Source organism: Phoca vitulina, unplaced genomic scaffold (genome assembly GCF_004348235.1).
Source record: "Phoca vitulina isolate PV1807 unplaced genomic scaffold, GSC_HSeal_1.0 scaffold5, whole genome shotgun sequence".
Classification (NCBI taxonomy): Eukaryota; Metazoa; Chordata; class Mammalia; order Carnivora; family Phocidae; genus Phoca; species Phoca vitulina.
In genome coordinates, this window is record NW_022589708.1 from 57,834,956 (window position 1) to 57,856,765 (window position 21,810).

Consider the following 21,810-nt stretch of genomic DNA (forward strand, 5'->3'; position numbering starts at 1 on the left):
GAGCAGGGGGAGGAGCAGGGGGAGAGGGAGAAGCAGACTCCCCACTGAGCAGGGAGCCCGATGCAGGGCTCGATCCCAAGACCCCGGATCATGACCTGAGCCGAAGGCAGATGCTTAACCAACTGAGCCACCCAGACGCCCCGAGTGTTCCGATTTTTACGTGAAATGATTTCATAAAAGAAAGAGGCATCAAGAAGCTTCAGAAGACCCTGTCAGAAATAGACAAGAAAGGAAGAGGTTTCGGAAGAGCTCACGAGGATGGAAAGGCACCAGTCAGCGGCACAGGAAGCTGAGTGGGGCAGCGTCAGCAACGCAGCCGGCAGCCGCCCAGCAGCCTGAGCGGATCGCCGTGGCCAGTCCCACGTCGGAATGTTTCTCTGGGAGATAAAATAGCACATCTAGCAAATAATGAAAACAAGTGGTATATATGGCTGACTTAAAATAACAAATAACTGAATAAGACTACATAATTCTAAAAACAGGATTCTGATTTAGAACTAGAGACATCCAGGCCACTTTGCCCCTACCAGCTAAGGTCTGCAAAAACAGATAAAAAGGAACTAAGGATTCAAAAGTGACCTCACCGGAGGGTCCGGGGTGGCCCAGTCGGTTAAGTGTCTGCCTGCGGCTCAGGTCATGATCCTGGGGTCCTGGGATCGAGCCCCATGTGGTCAGGCTCCCTGCTTAGTGGGGAGTCTGTTTCTCCCTCTCCCTCTGCCTCTCCGCCCGCTTGTGCGTGCACGGGTGCTCTCTTTCAAATAAAATCTTTAAAAAAAAAAAAACAAGGGACGCCTGGGTGGCTCAGTCGCTGAGCGTCTGCCTTCAGCTCAGGTCATGATCCCGGGGTCCTGGGATTGAGCCCCGCACCGCGCTCCCTGCTCGGCGGGAAGCCTGCTTCTCTCTCTCCCACTCCCCCTGCTCGTGTTCCCTCTTTCACTGTGTCTCTCTGTCAAATAAATAAATAAAATCTTTAAAAATAAAAATAAAAAACAAAAACAAAAGTGACCTCACCAGTAAAGAGCAGTCACGTTTAATAATATGAACAGTAATTATGTTACGTGCCATTTATGTTTTAGGGTGGGCTTTGCTATGATACCTTATCTGAGTAGCTGCTTCCAAAAATAAGCTTTTATCAAATGGGTTTTTGTAAATCTAAGTGATGTCAGGTTGATATAATTTTGCTGCTGCTTAGGGATTAAAAAACCACACATTTGTCCTATTATCTGCAAATAAGCACTTTATTATCAAATAGTTCAGCATCAGAACAAGGTTTCTAATTCCAAAAGAGTTTTCTTTACGTAATATATTGTGAAACACGTATCATATTGTGAAACCACGTATTAGAGGAATCTGAGACTACATCCTACATCCCGTTCCAGTTTCTCTCTTGCAGTTGGGTAACTTGTTTTGATCTAAAAAGTATAAATTTATCTCATTCTTGTTAATGCTGTCCATGAAATTTAAATGTGAGATCCTTTTCAGCTAGCACTTTATAATTATTCTGTGCCAGGTTAAGAGAACTGTTTTATAGCGACATAAAAGTCAACTACAAGAGAAATGCGTAATCATTTTTACTTACACAGGCAAATCTCTCTTAACACAAAAGGGAAAGACATAATGCAATTATGTAAGGCAGATGAGCCCAGAAATAACATTCATTCAGAGACAGGACTTCATATTCAATAATCCCATATGAGAAATTAATGACTCAGAGTAAACAGAAAATTAAAATTAGCCCTTGGGACTCTGACAGTTAATTGCCAAGGCTGTCTGTGGATTTTAATTAATGCTCATAGTTAGTCACTATGACTCAGAACCAGTTACCAGAAGAATACGAACCTCACTAGTTACAGGCTATTTCAAATTTGTTTTTGTGCAAGTTATCCCTTCATCCAGTATCCCACAAATAAAGCTGTTCTACGGGCATACTTCAGATTTATAAGAAATTAACTGAGTGCCTACTGGGTATGGAAGGCGCCGTGCTGGATGCTGACAATATGTTATGACAGCATTCCTTGTCAAGCTCTCTGTGTGATACCAGCTTTTGAAAGAATGAAAATTTGGCTAGAATAGTATATACTTAGACCAATGTACCAAAACTGTCCGACTTAAGTGACTCGAAAGAGGAAATGGTAAATAAGACGTTTCAGTTTTTTTCCTTGGGCTCAGTCACATCTGATCAGAGCACTGACTGCTTTCTGCCATCAACTTCAGACTTCAGCTGATGGGGCAGACGTCTGACCACCGCCTTCTTTTGACAGAACGTAAGTATTCAGCCAAGGGTAGCTCGTCATAAATACTATTAAGGAGAAGTTATCCTCTGGCTTTTGCAGGGAAAATGGAAATGCTAAAAATTATTTCTTGCAGGTGAGGATCAATTTTTAAAGGCTCCAACTCTGCTTGCTTTGCTGATAAAGTTCTTGAGAAGATCATGGTCCATTTCTGCAAAGCCTGAAGTCTGTGTCACTACAGTCAAATGGTTTATGCAAAACCTGAAGCAGAATTCTTCTAAATCCTAGGAATAACAACAAAAAATGTTTTAACAAATTTGTATATCCCAATGCAATGCAACATCGCATGAAAACTCCTAAGACACAGGAAGGAAAAAGGATTTGAGAGCCAAGAGGAAGAAATGTTGGTAGAGCAATACCTAAAGAATAGTTCTAAAACTGTGCAGCTAATGTGAATCTATGCTTGTAAAAATTTAAATAACACAGAGTAAAATATCCAAGTTCCTCCATGCCAGCCCGCGCAAAGAATCGTTTTCTTCTCAGAGAGAGGCACTATGTGTATGAATTCTGTACCTTCCTCTTGAGACAGTATTTGCATTGTTCATTCCATTTGCAGTATTTGTTAAAATACTCCACTTTTATATTCTCCTGGAGGAGCTGAAGGGTTTCTGCCTGAAAAGGGTTTCCACTCTGTGTCAGCCATACCCTCGGCACTAGGCGTAAGGTTGTGAGCGAAACAAGGTCCCTGCCATTCCTCAAGGAGCTCACTTTCTAGAAGACAGAGGGCCGGAAAGTAACCACACAGATAATTCACATAAATAGGGACTATGAGGAAGTCTTGAAAATGAAGCCTAGTTCAGGTGGAAACACCGTGTACCCACTACCTCATCACTTGGGAGAGAGCCCGCCAGCCCCCAGGACTCCCCCCGTGACTTCAAGAAACTTGAGGAAAGACTGCAGAGGCGATGCCTAGCCATGAAGCATTGTGCATGTTTTCGGGCCCAATATATGATTAGGTTGATGAAAGACATTCACTATGCTTTTAAATGTGAAGGTTTCAAGGTGGGTTAAGATTTTTTTAAAAGGTTAAGTGAAAAAAATCCAGTTTAGAGAAATCTACATCCTGTGACCTAGGGAAAAACAGAAGGAGCTGTATGAAAACGTTAATGTTCTCTGGCTGATGAGTCATCTTCTTCCTCCTACTTTTTATGTTTTCCAAATTTTCTTTAATAAGCATATTTATTTATATAAGCAGAAAAGAAGTTATAAGCTTTTTTCTGCCCACCACTAAATGTTCCTGTTTTTTGACCAAAGGAGAGGATATCCTTATAACAGAAGGAAATCGACTCCAAGAAGTATGGCCTGCTTCCTAAAGATTTAGCTCTAAGACAGGTTTTCCTTTCTTTATTACCAAAACAATACACGGTCACTGTAGAAAGTTCAGAGAAAAAACAAGCAAAGATAGGAAATAAAAATCATCCATAATCCCACCATTCAAAGATGACCTTTGACAGTCTTTTTTCTCTATGTAGATAATGAATCTCAGTCTTTTTAAATTCAGCTACTTATAATAAAAAACAAAAATGGGGCATCATTTTTCAATTAATACATTGTGAGTAGCTGTATAATTTCATAGTATTAACATTCTACAGTTGAAACAATCCTCCACTGTTCCTGTTGGCTTTTTCTAATTTTTCAAAATTATAAACAGTGCTGCAATAAACATCTTTGAAGCTAAGTCTCTGTCCGAATCCATGATCACTGCCTTACGATAAATTCCTACAAGGGAATTCCTTAAAGAACTGCACCTTTAAAGCTCTCAGTACACTTGGTACTGATCACCCCTGGCACGACTGCCCCGGTTCACACCCTCAGCGGCTGTTCAGGAGAACATCCATCATGCTGAGCCTGCACTATCTCTTAAGATTATGTTTCCCCGTGTCACAGGTAAACAATTATACCTTGTTTTCACTTATATTTTCCATTTATTCATAAGCCCATTTTGTTCTTGGTCCATTTATTTCCATCAAACTGTCATGTTTTCTTTTTGTTTTCCAAGAACTCTGCATTAACTATGGTAAACGTGCTTCATGATATGTTGCAGATATTTTCCCCAGTGTATCATTTACTTTCTAATTTTCTTGGTGGTATTTTTGGTGTATAGACTTTTTTTTTCTTTCTGAAATCAGATCTATCCATCCTTTCCTTTATGGCTTCTGCCTGGGAGAGCTACCCTAACAATATATAAATGTTCACTTTTTCTGGTACTTCTAGTTACTTCACTTGTTTACATTAAATCTTGAATCTCTTAGAGTTGATTTGAGTTTAATGTATGAGGCAAACACCTAACATTTTCCCAGAAGGTCAGCTAGTCGAAAGCATGCTTTGCTGACCTGAGCATCATACTTCACGGCAGCCGAAAGCAGAGCGATGGCATTCTCCTCACAGATTCCTTGCTTGATAGTTTGCTGGCAGAGCTTTTTCAAACGATTTTCTCTATAAAATGTAGCCAAATCTAGCAACCCTGGTGGGAAGAGATGTTTATTAGGGGGAGTGATTTCAAGCATCCTGCTTCGACTCGCTCCACCCTGCAGAGAGCATACCTGAACAGAAGCCTTGGGGAAGAGCCGTATAGGTACAGACCCACGCTGACTTCCACCCTGAGCGTGGCTCCACCTGGGAATGCGGCCGAACCGAGCAAACACAACCCGCAAATGAGCAGCCGCGGAGAAGCAGGCGCACAGTGAAAATGGCCTGAATATTTTTCCTAGAAAGGCTGCTGGGATTGTCCCTCCCCCTGCATTATGACCTGTCCTCCTGGGTCATTTCCCTCAGCACATGCACATGCTTAAACAGTGCCCATAATTTTACGGAAGAAAAAAGAGAAACCTTTCATGGATACATGTGCCTCCCATCAGTCTCCCCCATTTCTCTGCAAACCTGGGAAACATCCTCTCTGTCTGCTGCCTCCATGTTCTCATTTCCCATTCTCCCCCGAAGCCATTCCAGCAGAATCCCATCCCCTCGACGCCCCGATGCCATCAATGCTTCCATGAAGCCAGACCCAAGGGGTTGTTCTCCAGTTCCGTCTCACTCAACATTTACACAGAATTCCATGTGGTTGGTGACACTCATCTTCTTGAAACACTGTGTTACTTGCTGCTGTTTTTCTTCTCCCTAATTCTCGTCAGTCTGTTGGCTGGGCCATTCTTCCTAACTTCCCAATGTTTGAGCGCCCCAGGGTTCAATCCTCAGTGACCTCCAGCACCAACCCCCTGCCCCCCAGCTTAAAATGCCATCTAATACATACTGATGATTCCTGCTGTAATATCTGTCGCCTACTTTCACATCAGTCACCGCAGAGAGAGAAACCTATGTAAGCCAGGGATATGGCTCTCTAAATCTCCATGAGAGCATTTGTTAATCAGTATAAAGAACGGCAGAAATACTTTGTCATTATGAAAGGTGTGGTGTTTGGCTAGGAGGCCTGGCCAGAAATGCTGGCGGCTCCTCCTGCCCCCGCGTGAATGGGACGAAGCAGCAGGAGACCGGCAGTGCCCGCTCTCGGAGAGCCACACTTGCTAGGTCTACACTCAGGCCTGGCTTGCCGCCTGATCAAAAGCTTAGCTTTTGGTCCCTTCCTCTACTAGAAAAGGGTCACATCTCCTGCAGGCTAACCTTTCATGCAAGGTGCTTCACAGAGGCCTAAAGCACAAAGAGCCAGGATTTCATCAATCTGACAACATCAACTGTTTCTCCATCTCTCTGCTACTAAGTTGTGTGCATGTGGGAGGGCCTGAGCTGGAAGCTTGTTTTCATTGTAACATGACCAATACTATCAAAATTATAGAAGAAGGGCCTATAGCCCCATGGAGGAATTGAAATCTTTTGAAATCTTGAGAGCTATGATGGCTCAATTGTTTTCGGTCAGTTCTCCAAAACTCCCAAATTCCTATCTATAGCCCCACACCCTCCTGAGCTTCAGAATCACAGAAATGCTGCCCTCAGAAAAGACCCTGTCCTGAGCCGCAGCTCAAAACAGCCAGGATCTGCACCTCCTCCAGGCACAATCCTCCCCACAGTGGCCAGGGAGCCATGCACCTACTCCTAGACCACACTTGGATCACAGGGGACTCTGGAATTCCCTATCTAATTGGCCCTGAGGCCACATATGTGGATATTCCCTCCCCTCCAGACCACAACACCAGTGCACAGATGCCCAGCCCCAGCAGGACGGGGGTGGATGGAGCTTGTATGCGCCAGCTGGGAGGCCCACACACCCCTTGCAATGCAGGGTGTCGCTGGTGGGGGGTAAAGAAAGATGGCCGGCCACAAGCTGGAGGCCTGAGGTCTGTGCTTCCTGTGCATTCCCGCGAGGAACTCTAAGGAGTCCTAAAATCCTCAATTCCAACTAAAACTCCAGCCTGGCCTTTCAGTTCTCAATAAAGGTATATTTTTCAAAGTATGAGGATTGAACATATTTCAACTGAAACATATAACTTTGTATTTTTATACAAATGTACAAGGGCCTTTATTTGGACTCCCACCCAGGGCCCTGCAAATGTTGGGAGTGGGCCTATAAAAAGAACTGCCACGCAGATGTCTAAGAAGCAACTCAAACTCCTTTGACTTTTCAAACTCAAGGGCAAAACCTGTTGCTTTCCATCTTCCTCATCTTAAGTGAATGATATTTCCATTAACCCAGCTACTCAGGCCAAATACCTTAGAGCAGTGATCCTTCTCTCTTTTCCTCACACCCCACGTGCCATCTGTGAGCAAATCCCATCAGCTTCATCTTTAAAATATATCCAGAATGTGATCTCTTCTCAACACCTCCATTGCTACACCACCTTAACCCAGGGTATAGTCACCTTGCACCTGAACCATCATAATTACTGGTCTTTTAACATGAAAAGATGCTCAACATCACTCAACATCAGGGAAATGCATATCAAAACCATAATGAGATACCACCTGACACTTGTCAGAATGGCTAAAATTAACAGAGGTAACAACAGATGTTGGCGAGGATGCAGAGAAAGGGGAACATTCTTGCACTGCTGGTGGGAATGCAAACTGGTGCAGCCACTGTGGAAACGATACGGAGATTCCTGAAAAAGTTAAAAATAGAGCTACCCTATAACCCAGCCACTGCACTACAAGGTATTTACCCCAAAGGACACAAAAATACAGATTCAAAGGGGTACATGCACCCCAATGTTTACAGCAGCACTATCAACAATAGCCAAACTGTGGAGTGAGCCCAAATGTCCATCAACTGATGAATGGATAAAGAAGATAGAATATTGCTCAGCCATCAAAAAGAATGAAATCTAGCCATTTGCAATGACGTGGATAGAGCTAGAGTATACCATGCTAAGTGAAATAAGTCAGTCAGAAAAAGACAAATACCGTATGATTTCACTCATATGTGAAATTTAAGAAAACAAACAGGGGAAGGGGAAAAAAGAAGAGGGAAGCAAACCATAAGAGACTCTTAACTATAGGCAACTAGGTGGCTCAGTTGGTTAAGTGGCCGACTCTTGATTTTGACTTAGGTCATGATCTCAGGGTCCTGGGATTGAGCCCTGTGTCAGGCATGTGCTCAGTGGGGAGTCTCCTTGAGGATTCTCTCTCTCCCTCTCCCTCTGCCCCTCCCCCTGCTAAGATTTAATTTATTTATTTGAGAGACAGAGAGACAGAGCACAAGTAGGGGGAGTGGGAGAGGGAGAAGCAGGCTCCCCGCTGAGCAGGGAGCCTGATGCAGGGCTCGAGCGCAGGACCTTGGGATCATGACCTGAGCCGAAGGCAGATGCTTAACTGACTGAGCCACCCAGGCATCCCAAAAAAGACTCCTAACTCTAGAGAACAAACTGAAGGTTACTGGAGGGGAGGTGGGCGGGGAATGGGCTAAATAGGTGATGGGCATTAAGGAGGACATTTGTTGTGATGAGCACTGGATGTTACACGTAAGTGATGAATCACTAAATTCTACACCTGAAACCAATCTTACCATATATGTTAACTAACTAGAATTTAAATTAAAAAACTGAAATAAAAAAATAAAACACATCACATCACTCCTACTGTAGAAGTTGCCTCGCTTCCCCCGCCCCCATATCCACACAGATCCATTCTCCCTTTTTTTCCAGGACCACTTTCCCCAACCTCTCATGCGGCTGGGGTTCTGTCCTTGGCCATCTCTGGTTCATGGTTTGGAATAAGTGGAACTTCCAGGACCCTGCCTTAAGAGACACTGGGATTTGCCCGTTGCCCCTTCCTCATGGTCCCTTCCTCCAGCCTGCCGCAGGTAATGCAAACACAGTCTTGGACCATGAAGGCAGGAGCCACACGTAGGGATGCCCTGCACTGTCTCCCTGTGTGAATGAGAAACTATCCTGTTTAAACCAAAATTTTTTTTAAATGTTGCTGTTAAAGCAAATCCTAAATAACAGAAGCCTCATGCTCAAAACCTTCCAAGGCTTTCCATCATACCAAGAAAAAAACAACACTTCACCATGGCCTCCAAGGGCAGGCGTGTTCTTGCCCACATCCTGCTGCCTGACCTTATACTGACCACAGTGAGTGTGACTTCCCTCACACCCCCGCCTCCCTCCCTCCTCCTCCACATGCCCAATCGGTTCCTGTCTCAGACCTCTGCACTCACTGCTTCCCGTGTTTAGAAGGCTCTTCCCTTGGGTACTGCTCGCTCTCTCTTGCTTGCCCCAGCTCTCTGCTCCACACACTTCCTCCCGGAGGCCCTCCCAGCCCTCCTAACTGACCTCCTGGATTGACTCGTTTAGGACCGGTGCTCATCCGAATACCAGCTCCCCAGGGTAAGGCCAGAGCTGTGGCACATACGGGGCCTGGGCACTAAAACATTCGTGGAAGAAAGGACGGCAAACTGTAAAACTTCAGAAGTCACATTTCTGTTTACCTGAGGAAAATTAAATGCTGATCTCAGGTACAAAGTGATACTGGATGTACACATGTGAAATGAGTATTTCATTTAAAAATTTGAGGGCTGAACTCTTTAATTCCGTACAGAAGTAATTCTTTAATTCTCTGTGCCTCTGGCCAACAATACTGCTGACGGCGGTCACCTGAGACGTAGGACGGTTTTCACTCTGCGCCTGTTTGATAACCTGTATTGCTTTTTATGCCCCACACCAGCTGCAGGACAGGGCGCCCCAGAATGCCCACAGCGTTCGGCCCCAGAGCCGTGTGGAGGGAAAGTCCTGGCTCCGGAGACCAGCAGGGCTCACTATCACCGCGCGCATTTTATCTTGTCTCTGCCGCCAACACCCGAAGGCAGCAGGTCCCGGGACAGTCACGGGCCTTACTGACGTACACTAGTTCCGGGGGAATGGCAGCCCCTCCACAGCGCTGGCGCTGTGACAGCCACCCAGCCACCCCGTGTACGAAGCAGTAACGAGGGAAAAGGGCGGGGTGTGACGCCCGGCAAGAGAACTACGGCCGCGGCCGCCCGCACAGCCCCGGCTCCCGCGCACGCTGCCGCCGGCCGGGAAAGTCCGGGGGCGTTACCTACTGCCTCCTCAGGGGAAAGGCTGATGCTGTCCGTGTACAGGTATTCCAGGAAGGCCCGGTAAACAGGATACGAGAATTCGCTCATTTCTACGATATCATCCTCGTTGTCTCCCAGAGAAGAACGAAAATGCTCACACCTGAAGGAAGAGAGAAGCCCGTGGGGCCCTCGCTCCCGGCGAGAGCAGACCCCCCCAGACACGTCCTCGTGGGGCTCACAGGGGGGACGGGCAACGAGAAGCACCGCGCAGCATTCGCTTCCAGTTGCGCACCTTCACGTCCCTGTCCTGGCCCCTCGCTTCCTTTGCTGGCCGGGGAGCTCACTCACCAGCACTTACGGGACGAGGCTGCAGGCGCGGACCCGCCATAGCGGGGCGCCCCCCCCCCGCGCGTGCAGGCCGAGCACAGGGCCGGCCTCCCAAGCCGCTTTCCCGCGCCACGGCCGCTGAGCGGCATTGAGGGCAATCAGGTGGGGTTATTTTCATGAACGCTGAGTAATTTTGTTTCTTTACCTCCTCCTCTAGGTTGAATGGTGTCCCCCCCGCCCCCAGATTCATAGGTTGATGCCCTAACCTCAGAATCTAACAGTATTTGGAGGAAGGGCCTTTACAGAAGTCATCAAGTTAAAATGAGGGTCATTAGGGTGAGCCTAATGCGGTATGACTAGTGTCCTTATAAAAACGGGGCATTTGGACACAGACATGCACACAGGGAGGGCCCCACGGAAAGACTGGGGAGACCCTAGCCCCAAGCGGGGGAATGCCGAAGACTGCCAGCAAACCCCCCGAAGTTGGAGGATGGGCATGAAGTCTCCCCTAGGAGAAACGCACCCTGACAACCGCTGGGCCGTGGACTTCGGCCTCCAGAACTGGGGGAGAATACGTGTCTGTTGTTGAGGTCACTCAGCGTGTGGCACTTTGTTACAGGAGCCCTAGCACACTAACAACCCCCCCCTTCCAGGTGGGCTTTCGAGCTATCGCGAGAGTGAACAAATGCTGGGTGGCGAGACTAAAATGCTGTGCTGCGTTTGTGATTCACTGTAGCAGGATTTCAATATCTGGTACACAACAACATAATGATTTTTAAAATCGTTATGCTAGGAGAAAGAAGCCAGGCACAAAAGATTACACTTTTCCATTTAAATGACATGAATTCCATTAATATAAAGTTTTAGAAAATGCTAACTGATCTAGAATGACTGAAAGATCAGTGCTTGCCCCAGGCCTGGGGCATGAGGGACCTTTGAGGGGTGACAGAAACGTTCTGTATCTTGATTTAGGGCAGTGGTTTCACAGGCATAAATATATATGTCAAAGCTCCTCAAACTGCACACTTCAAATGGATGCAGCTCATTGGCTCAGAAATTAATACATCAATAATCTGATTTTTGTCATCTGTGTTAACTTTACCCCAGACTTTGTTGTCCTGCAAAAGCCTCACCTTCTTTTTTCCGAGCATCTCAAAGTTCACTATCCCACAACTGATGAGGGGGGTGACAAAGCTCAGTTCCTAGGCCGGGAAGGCCCCTTCTGTGGAAGCGGCCCACGCGGTGCTCAAAGCCCAGAACACGCTCGCCGAGCTTCAGCTGGCTGCCCAACACCAAGGTGCACAGACCACCTGCAAGGTCTCTACGGAAGCCGAGAGTCCTCACTCCCTGATGCCCCCTCCCCCCCCGGGCTCTCACTACACCGCCCCCCCCGTTAGTTCTCATTTCTCGTGTCACGCATACCGTGTCTCCCTGGCTGCACTGTATGCTCGTAGGGCAAAATCAGCCTTACTTAGCATAGTTCTGTGAACACCTAGAACATATGAATGTATTTATTTCAATTCTCAAAATCAATGATTCCTTACCTAATTTTGAGAAGGACTTTATGTGCATAAATGTACTTTCCATCCACCAGGAACTTCAGGTCGGCCGTGTTGGGGTTGTCAAATTCCCTCTTGAGCGACTCGGCCACTGTAAGGTGGTCGTCGGGTTCTGAGAGAGGAACACCAAACGTTTCTAGGGTTAACTACAGACACAGAGAAAACGCAGGCCAGAACATAGCACTGCTCTTTGGACTCTCATGAAAATACCCGAAATACATGACCAACGGAGCAATGCTTTTTTCCCCTAAATACGGATTTTCACATCTCTATCGTCAAGGATAAGAGCCTCACACATATCTGCTTGTAAATCTGGCAAACCAACAACTAAAAAGCCCCAAAGGGTTCCACTCAATGAAATTTTTGCATGTTTCAGTAAATAGACTGGCTAAAAATGAAACATATAGTTTCCCAGGAAAATTAAAAGCAGTCAAATAAAATTGCTTTTAATGTAGTATGTGATGTTGCTTTCTGATTCTTTCAGGAAAAATTAATCCATCAAATTAGCTTCCTTTCACAGGAGCCCATTAGACAGAAATCAATTGTATGATACTGCACCTAAAAAAGTCCTTACTATCACAACAGAAAGCACCAGAGCTGCCTTCCTAGCGTCAGGCCAGCACCCAGAGGGACAAAGACTGCTCACCCACGGACAGGAGGCGCCACGAGACGGCCGGCGTGGCAAAGCAGGCGAACACGTCGTCGGTGCCGGAGAAGTGGGTGAGGTGGGGCAGGATCACCGACTGGCCCCGGCACTGGCCCCACATGTACACGTGCCCGCCCTGGGTCTTGGCCGCCGACGTGTGCGCGGAGTGGCAGGCCGCGATCTCTATAATTCTAAGTTCACAAAGAAAGACCAAGTGAACACGGCAAACGGGAGAAGAAACAAGTTGATTTCTCCTTCCCTTCGCCTAAACTGATTTAAAAAAACAACAGAAGACTTAATCTCCTAAATTTTCAGGCACCAATCAGTTATTTACATTTTAGCTATCCTTCAACGGCGCAAGTCATGAAGATCTGCTTGTTATTACCACTTCTAGCCAGTAGGCCTCCAAAAATAAGTACCATCCCATTGTGAAATGCAAGTACAATCCAAGGGGAGAGACCAAAACGAACAAATTAACCAAACACTGATCTAATTTTTTTTTTTCTTAAAACAGGACTTAATGAAGCACGTAAAAAAGACTTGCTACTTAATGCAGGTCTTGACCCAATATCGAGAAATATTTTCATCAAAATTTCACCAATTTTAGTGTTAGATGGAGCATGCTGTGGGCCACCCCAACTCGCACTACAAACAGTAAGGTCAATAGTTCTGAGTCACTGGACTCTATCTTCAAGAGCCCAAGAGAGCAGATTTCAGAAACTGACATATGCTAGACCCTAGCCCGGTAAGTTCATGATGGCCACGGGGGTAGTTGTCTGTATACTTCTCTAATGGAAAACTCTGTTTTTGTTGATTTGGAACTAATTAATTTTCTCTAAGTATAAACCACTGTACAGATTCAGGAAACATAGCGAACTAGTTTACCCTAAGTGAGGTCACCATCCTGATTTTGTCATAGCAGACCATACTACCACCATCCTCAGACTTAGGCTCAGAACTTCAGTCATCTTTGACTTCTTCTCCCTTCTCACTTAACCACTTTTTTTCAGAATATCCAGTTGACAAATCATATAGATTCTCTCTTTGTAATTTCTCCCATCTGCCACCACCCTAGGTAAGGCACACCCCATATCTGGACCAAAGTAACGGCCTCCTTTGTCTCCCTGCCTTAGACTCTCTCTTTTCTGAACCAAACTGCACAAGGCTGGCAGGTTAACAATCCTCTGAAAACACCATTCTCATCAGTACTTTCAAACCATCAGTGGCTTCCCACAAGATAAAATCCAGACATGTGGCATTAAGACCTTCCATAATCTAGCCCTCTTTCAAATCACATTTGCCTACATACCCTATGTTCCAACACACAGATGTACTCACTGCCCCTCAATATTCTTATTCACAGTTAAAGTCCCTTGTTCAAGAATGTTCTTTCCTTTCTCTCTGCCTTAGAAATCCTGCCCATCTTTCAAGGCCCAGCTCAAATAGCCCCAAACTAAGAGGTCTCTCGTTCCCCTGAGCTCTTGAAGCACATCCTGTCTACACCACTCCAGCCTGGCCCTTATCCTCTCTGGGATGTATGTCTTACTTCTTCAGCTAGATTAGAAGTTGTTGGCAGGCTGAATCACTGGCTTATTTCTCTCTAAGTGTGCTTCTCTCCTTAATATGGTGTCTTCCTAAGCAATTTATAGGTCATTTTATTGACTAATTGAGAAAGACTCAACAACACAGAGCAACTGAGGGGTGTAAGACCCCACTGACAGGCTAGCAATTGAAGGATGGAGACATCCCTCCACCACCTGTTTTAATTGGATGTTTCCCAGCCAAGGAGGGAAGATGGTCATCATACAAGCTGGAGATGGCTTGCCTCCAAATGTATTGTTTTCATGTGTGGCCCAAGCAATTTCACTGATTTATTCAAGGGCAGCTCTCAGCTCTTGAAAACAGGAGTACTAGAAACGAGGCTATGTACGATGTGCCACGGTGAAGAGCCTGGACGCTGGAGTCAAACAGAACTAAGGGTTCATCCTAGCTCTACCACTAGGCCATGTGACCGTGGGAATGTTCCCGAGCGTCTAGGAGCCTCAGTTTCATCACACTGCAAGGGTAGTACGTGAGAATTAAATGATAAAATGTCAAACACCCAGCACAGTGTCTGGTGTACAAATAGCAGCTACCAGTAGAGGCTTCTTAACAGAATTACTGCTAAGTGTTTTCAGTGGCAAAGCCTCCCTCATACAGAGACTGCACATTCCCAATGATCAGTTCAGGTGGTGACACCTTTCCTACCTGCATGGTTAAGTCAATGAATGGGCCCAAACTTCCACTATGGGCTTTACAAAAGAAACTTCCTTGCCCACACAGGGAAAATGGCCAATCCTATTTGGCTTCTCTTTTCAACAAATAAAGAAAAAAGGGGAAGGAAATAGAGTAAATATGTTTATTCAAAGAAAGGGCATCTACTATTACCCTCTACCCTCACACGTTATACCAAACGTGAGGGCAGCAACATACTTCATTTTACGTGGCTTGATGCAATGGGCAGGGGGTCAGACAGCAGCCTGTGGAGGCCAAGTTACTTAGACTCTTATCATTTTATCATCTTAAAAAAAAAAAAAAAAGGTGAGGAGAGCAGAAGACAAGGTAGCAGTCATTTCACAGCCTTGTGGTGAAGAGTAAATGAAATCAGCTACCCAGCACAGGGGACATTCAAAACCAGTCTCTTCTGGTGACTCAAGTGTTTCCAGTGGCTGCAGAAACTCTGGGAGACCACTTAAAATCTCTTTTCCCTGGTAATGTTCTATGAAAAATGTAACTGATGGAAACAGCAGTGTCCTTCTACCCAACATCAGAAAACCAGAATAATTTAATTCCTACATTCGCTTCTGGAATATCTTTATGAGCCTCCATGGAACGGGAGCAACCTTTGCCCTTACAAGAGGTGGGAACACGGCTTTGTGGAGAAAGGGTGGAACAGACCCGGCAAAGGGGTTGGGATGTGGAAGGCTGTGGAGCGCTGGCCTTCCCTACGCACGGCCTCGTGACGTTTACCTGGAGCACCTAGCAGCACACGGGAAGTCAGGGGTGGGGCACGGGCTTGGCTGACGGCAGCAGCTGCTACAGGAACAAGAGTGGAGACAGTTTAGAGGGAGCCTTCAGGTCTAAGCGTGGGACCCAACCAACTGCCAAGGCTTCCTGCTGTGGCCCAAGGTCATCTGTTCTTAAATCTGATTCACACCAAGAAGCAAATTCCAAAGCTCAGATTTTCCAGTCTAATATGCAACAGACGGTGACTGTGAACTGAGCTAACCTTCACTGGCAGGATGTCTGGCATATTTCACATTTTAGTTTGCAGCCCCGTGCAATGACAAGAAGGTACTACACGTTCCTAATAAATGAGTTTTGTGTCACCTCCCCAGAATGATCCCCAACGAACGCAGCTTAATGGGTGTGGTACTAGAAACGAAAATGCAGAGAGTGAGGAAGAATGTAAAACAGAAAACAATGAGGAGAGACAAAAGGTGACTTGTGAGCGAGAAGGGAGGAGAACAAAGAATGGTAATAAGGGTCCAGAGCAGTGACTCCCAAGCTTGGCTTTGTAAGAGGCCAACATATTACCAATTATCACAAGGTGTCACAAAATTCACAGAAACACAAGGCAAAGTTAGCTTTAAATCAGTTTAACTTCAAATATGCTTTTATGAAACTTCAGGAACAAAGACAAATGCTGGTAAATCAAAGTACTGAGACTTCAGAAAGATTGGGAATGACTGGATTAGAGAGAAGAGAATCACTTTAGTCATTAAAATTACTTTTATGTGAACATAAATTGCTAACAAATGTTATTAGCATTCTTCATCAGAAGTAGAACTCTGTGGGAAAAATTTTAAAAGGTTTTCCTTGGGCTGTCATTTGAGCAAAGGATCCAGTGTAGACAGATTTTCACTTTCCACTTCTGTGAATAGGTAACCAGGACCTGGAGATCCACCCCACCCTAAATTCAATCCTTTTGTTTCTAATTAGTCAGACTTCCATGAAATGGGTCCCAAAGAGTCAGAAGTGAGTTCTTGAGAGATAAGTCATAACATATCTGCAAATTTCAGTCACTGAAAAGGGTGGGTACGTGCAAAACAAGTCCCAGCAGACTTACAAATTCCTCCCTTGCAATATTCGTGTGGTGGAGAGCCTGCAAACTCAGGGATGACCACAGCGAATTCAGGCATGGAAAAGAGAAAAGCAGGAATATCTCCTTCAAAACATTCATCCATGATATTTAGAGCCCAAATAATGATTATGTGGACAACAGTGAGCATGCAAGTGTGTAGCTATTTCCACGTTTTTTTTTTTACATTTATAATTCAAAATTTGAAAAAAGTCAAAAAGATTTTTTTAAAAAATTGAGTTTTTAAAATAGACAAAAAAGCAGTACTCTCAAGTACCAGGTAAGGAGCTGACACTCCATAACTCCCATGCCCTGCTTTTCTGCCTCTCCTGCCTCCCCCACCACGCTGCCCTATAATCCATCTGGCCCAGCGTGACTAGAGTCAGAAGACCTGGCGCTCATTCTGGGGTGATCGGGGACCAGCAGTGCAACGTGGGGCAAGTTGCCGGTGGGCAGATAGCAGTGGATTTGGCAAGTCCAGTTGCAGATGAGTTAAAATGTATGTGAAGTGTGACAGCAGCAGAAAAATGGTAAAGTGCCATACAAATATGTTGTTCTTATTTCCATGACACCTTTACTTGATTCTTTAACACTTCTTTGTTGTGTGTCTAAATACTAAACGTCCCTACTGACTGGATTTGCTAAACTGAGGCAGTTTTGTGATTGTTCAAAGCCTCAAGACTGTCCCTTCTCTTTCCACTGAGTAGCTCTGAGCTACCTTGAAGGGAAATGCAAATAGCATGGCTGTGTGCATGTATGCACACCCACCGGTTCCGGCCTCCAGTCCCTCTCCTCCTCCCCAGGCCTTAAGAGGTCCAGGGTCTTATCCTAAGATTTTGGGGAAAGAAACCAAAAACAGGTCTTTTTTTTAACCTATTTGACACAGGTTAAATAAAATTAGCCAAGCTTATAACACTCAAATGAAAACAAGTGGGTTGAAAATGACAATCTTGTTCTTCACTCACGTTGTTAAATATTCCAACAGGAAAATATAAAAGAATTGTATAAAAATGCAAGATAATCTATGTGTCCATATATTTACTTTAAAATCAGATTTAACAAAAATTAATATGCACAATAAAAAAGGAAATATAGTAATTTCTACAATGATTACAACCCTGGTTTAACAGAAAGACTAATGAAATAATTTAAAAAATGTAGAATGAAAAGGCAGTGATATAGCCATGTTTGAGACACTCAAAAGGCTTTCAGAAATAGTAGGATAATTTGGGGAAAAATTCTGGATTTTTTTTAATTAGCAAATTACTTAATACAACCTTGCAAAGAAGTGGGCAAAACTAAGTCTTAATTTTCTAACCATTTTACATGTCCCCATAGTGATAGCTTAGGAGCTAAAATAATGAGACAGTCCTATCCTTTCAACTGGCACATTTTATAAGTAGCTGAGTGAATAGCTTTATACCCTACCCTATTTGAGACACTTTCATTTTCCTAAGCCACAGAAGATTGACCTCAAGTGTTATTCAACTTCCTGTTAAGAATATAAAACCGAAAACAATAAGGAGGAGGAAAAGGTAATTTGTGAGGGAGAAGAATAAAGTAGGATAGTTATTGAAGGTTTAGTCCTTGTGGTTAGTGTAGAGTAGCTGAAATATGAGTAAGTGAAAGTAGAATATTTAACATACAAACTCCCCAACAGTTCAAAAGCCAATTTTATTTTATTTATTTATTTTTAAAAGACTTATTTATTTATTTTAGAGAGAGAGCGAGCATGAGTGTGGGGAGGGGCAGAGGGAGAGAGAATCCTCAAGCAGACTCCCCACGGAGCGCGGAGCCCGATGACGGGCTTGATCCCAGGACCCTGAGATCATGACCCAAGCTGAAAATAAGAGTCGGCTGCTCAACCGAGCCACTCAGGTGCCTCCAAAAGCCAATTTTAAAAAGGAATGAATGTTCTCATGAAAGAATATTCTAATATTAGCAGCAAGTTCCCCACAATTCTATATCATGTCTACGTTCTGTTTTATCACTAAAGAACATGCAAGTTATTTTGAAAATGCATGTATTACCTGTCCTTTTCCATGAAGATAGGCGCAGGATAGGACTGGTTACTTTTATTGCCAATGCCCAACTGGCCATAAGAATTTGCACCCCAAGCATACACTTGGCCTTCATCTGTTAACACTAATGTGTGTGCGTAGCCACAGGCAACCTGGAAAGAGAAAAACCAAATCCACTTAGGCCTGCAAATATGCTTTCACAAGATAGGTTAAGAATCAAAGATGCAAAAAAAAAAAAAAAAAAAAAAAGAGGCAGCCTGCTCAGAGAGGCAAAACATTAAGGTAACCAGTACTTGCCCAGAACTAGCTTAGCTTATGTGGGGCCAAAACTGCAGTAATTTCAACATGAGTCATGGTGACATGAGTCTGGTTTGTTCAGCTTTAATATGGCATTCATCATGCTCACAGAGATCAAGGGTGTGGAGTGAATATGGAACACACTTTTACTTTTTAAGAATTTTTTTTCTTTTTTATTGTAAAAGTAAAACATGTTCAATGTTGAAAAAATGTAGAAAAGTATAAATATGAAAGTAATCTCAAGATCAGGATTATTTTTCTACTTCTATGTAGATATAGGGATATGTATCATGTCTCCATGCACCACGTCTGTATCTTTGTTTTTACTTGACATCACATAGCACTATTTCCATATCATTAAAAACCTTTTGTAAACATCATTTCCATTCATACAGATTAAGTATAATTTATTTAACCATTAACTTATTTGATTAGATAAATTATGCTACATCTATTATTTATTTATTGAAGTTAGCATTTTTTTTTTTTCTTTCTCTCTTTCTTCTTTTGTTATATCTTCTCCAATAGTTCTGTAAGTGTCTTCCTTTTTGGTTCCTTAGGATAATACCCTAGGAATAAAATTATAGAACAAAGGGTATAAATATTTTCAAGGCTCTTGATATATACTGCCAAAGTTTCCCTGGAAAAGATCGTAACAATTTACGTTCCAACAGCTATGTATGAGAGTGGCCCAGAAACATAAATTTCCTGATGAACATATACAACTTAATTCAGGGAAATAGAGCTTTAGCCTTTACTTCAGTGAAGAAAACAACAAGCAGCTAAACTTTTCATCTGCCAAGAAAACTGCGTCCATTGGTATCTTTGCCACTAAAGACTTAAAAACAGGCACATATAAACGATTGTGGACATACCCGCTGGACACGAATGCCTTGCAGAGCTGCTATTCTACAGGGAGTTGGCTGGTTGCCGCTACTGCCGAGTCCAAGCTGCCCATTTCCATTGTAACCCCAGACATAGACCTGAAGGAAAACCAGAGACTCAGTGCCCATGAAACACAGAAGCGAGCGAGCTCTCTGTTGAGAAACATGCCATGTCAGTATCACACTGGTAAGGCAAACGGGTTTTTTTAAACAACATACGAAACAACTTTCTTACCTCCCCAGTGTTCACCACTGCCATTGAACACATCTGCCCACATGCTATGTTCACAACTACTTTATTCTGTAAGCAGCCCGTGACTCTTCGAGGGATCGGCTGATTGGCTGTTGATCCAGATCCTACCTGCCCGGAGTTGTTATAACCCCAGGCAAATACCTGGGAATTAAAAAATGAAACACGCTAACTTATAAAGTGTCTCAAATGGACACTAACATGTACTTATAGTGTCTCATCTTCGCTCTCAAAGTGCTGGATATGCATAAATTCTCACACCACAGGCAGAGAAGTTTTTATAAAGTTCATTCCTACAAAATGCATTACTTGATAAAATTAGGTTATCAGTATTATCTACACAAATAGCAATAATTCTGTTCAGATATCACATAATATTATTAAAATATCAACTTTACCTTAGCCATGTTTTCCAGCATTTTGGGATTTTTCTTTTTGTAAATAAAACCCTTGAGTATAGCAATATAGAAGGAACATTACAGCCTTTTAAATCTTGCAGTTACAGAAATCCCTACTACATAAAGGTACACTTCATGATATAACCACCAGGACTATGAATTGCTAACAAGAATAAGACTGAATTTGAGGAAGATGGTTATTTTAATCAAATGATCATATTTCTAAGACTGCTATAAGAATTTATATAATCTTACTGAAAAAAATCAATGAGATTTATGCTAATTATTCTCACCTCTCCATCAGATGTTAGCACCAAAGAATGGTAAGACCCACAGGCAACTTCAGTGACTTGTTTGTTTGACAGATTAGTAGAAATATGACAGGGCACTAAACCATGATTAGTTGTCCCATTGCCCAGCTGGCTATAAGCATTATGACCCCAGGTAAAGACTTCTCCTTCTGAAAATAAAAAGAAATACAACCAGCTTTCAAAACAGCTACTTTATTATATGAACATATATATTGCACACCTCCATGAATGAAAACTAAAAATTCACGTGCAAAAGCACCAAACTCATTCTACAAAAGAATACATTTGGAAAATATAAACTATATTCTATCTCAAAGCAACAAGATGAAATTTAAATGGATGCAATTATAATAGCTGGATGATAGGTTTTTAATAAACAGCAGAAAAATGCTACTAAGAGTAATGGGAAGAACATCAGATGGAAAGTCAAAAGACTGTAAGATCATTTAACTTCTCTGGGCCTATTTTCTTATCTATAAAATGATCATCAAGTTAATTTTAAAATTGTTATTATATTATTTATTGTGTAGTATAATACATATTCAGAAAAGTTCATAAATATATATGCAGTTTTATAAATAATTATAAAGCACATACCCATGTACTACCACTCAGGTCAAGAAATACAACCTGATGCTCACTCCAAAAGTTCCCCATATATAATCTTGAATAAGAGAATTCAGTTTTTCCTGTTCTCGAACTTCAAATAAATGAAATCATATAGTATATACTCCTTTTGTCTGTACTTTCTACTATATTATCTCTTTGTGTTACATTCCAGATAATTTCTTCTAATCTTCCAGTTTATTAATTTTCTTTTGATGCATCTAAACTGCTATAAAACTTGCCCACTGAGCTTTTCATTTTGATAATTATATTGTTTATTTGGTTCTTTTTCAAATCTTCTTTGATCTCTGCAGGTATCTTCAAGCTCATTTTGTACTTTTTCAAACACAGTAAATATAGTCATCTTGTAACTGGTATCTGATAATTCTAATATCTGATACTTAGTAGTCAGTTTTCGCTGTCTTTTTTTTTTTTTTGCTGGTTCTTATTCATGGTGCCTTGTTTCCTCATGTACCTGGTTATCTTTGACTACGTGCTACTAATTGTCACTGAACACTCATTTTTCATTGGCATCATATTTCCTCGGTCCTAGGATGAAGGTACCTTCCTCTAGAAAGTACCTGCATTAACTTCTGTGATGCCATTAAGGCACTTAAAGTTACTTCTTTAATAAA

The 21,810-nt window shown here is 43.2% G+C and overlaps 1 protein-coding gene across 7 annotated transcripts in view; it reads right to left on the bottom strand.

The window, feature by feature from the left end:
- Positions 1-2,257: 2,257 nt before the first annotated feature.
- RCBTB2 (RCC1 and BTB domain containing protein 2) overlaps positions 2,258-21,810 on the bottom strand; it is a 42,663-nt gene continuing 23,110 nt past the window's right edge. For 5 of the 7 annotated variants that reach the window (XM_032403033.1, XM_032403032.1, XM_032403031.1 and 2 more), the window contains 10 exons: positions 20,552-20,718; positions 19,846-20,004; positions 19,602-19,709; positions 18,439-18,581; positions 15,298-15,363; positions 12,289-12,479; positions 11,628-11,754; positions 9,777-9,916; positions 4,625-4,755; positions 2,258-2,515 (listed from right to left, as the gene is read on the bottom strand). In XM_032403033.1, coding sequence (XP_032258924.1) covers positions 2,375-2,515; positions 4,625-4,755; positions 9,777-9,916; positions 11,628-11,754; positions 12,289-12,479; positions 15,298-15,363; positions 18,439-18,581; positions 19,602-19,709; positions 19,846-20,004; positions 20,552-20,718 — 1,373 coding nt within the window. In that variant the 3' untranslated portion in view covers positions 2,258-2,374. The remainder of the gene's footprint in view (positions 2,516-4,624; positions 4,756-9,776; positions 9,917-11,627; positions 11,755-12,288; positions 12,480-15,297; positions 15,364-18,438; positions 18,582-19,601; positions 19,710-19,845; positions 20,005-20,551; positions 20,719-21,810) is intronic. The other 2 variants (XM_032403035.1, XM_032403037.1) reach the window with 1 other exon arrangement.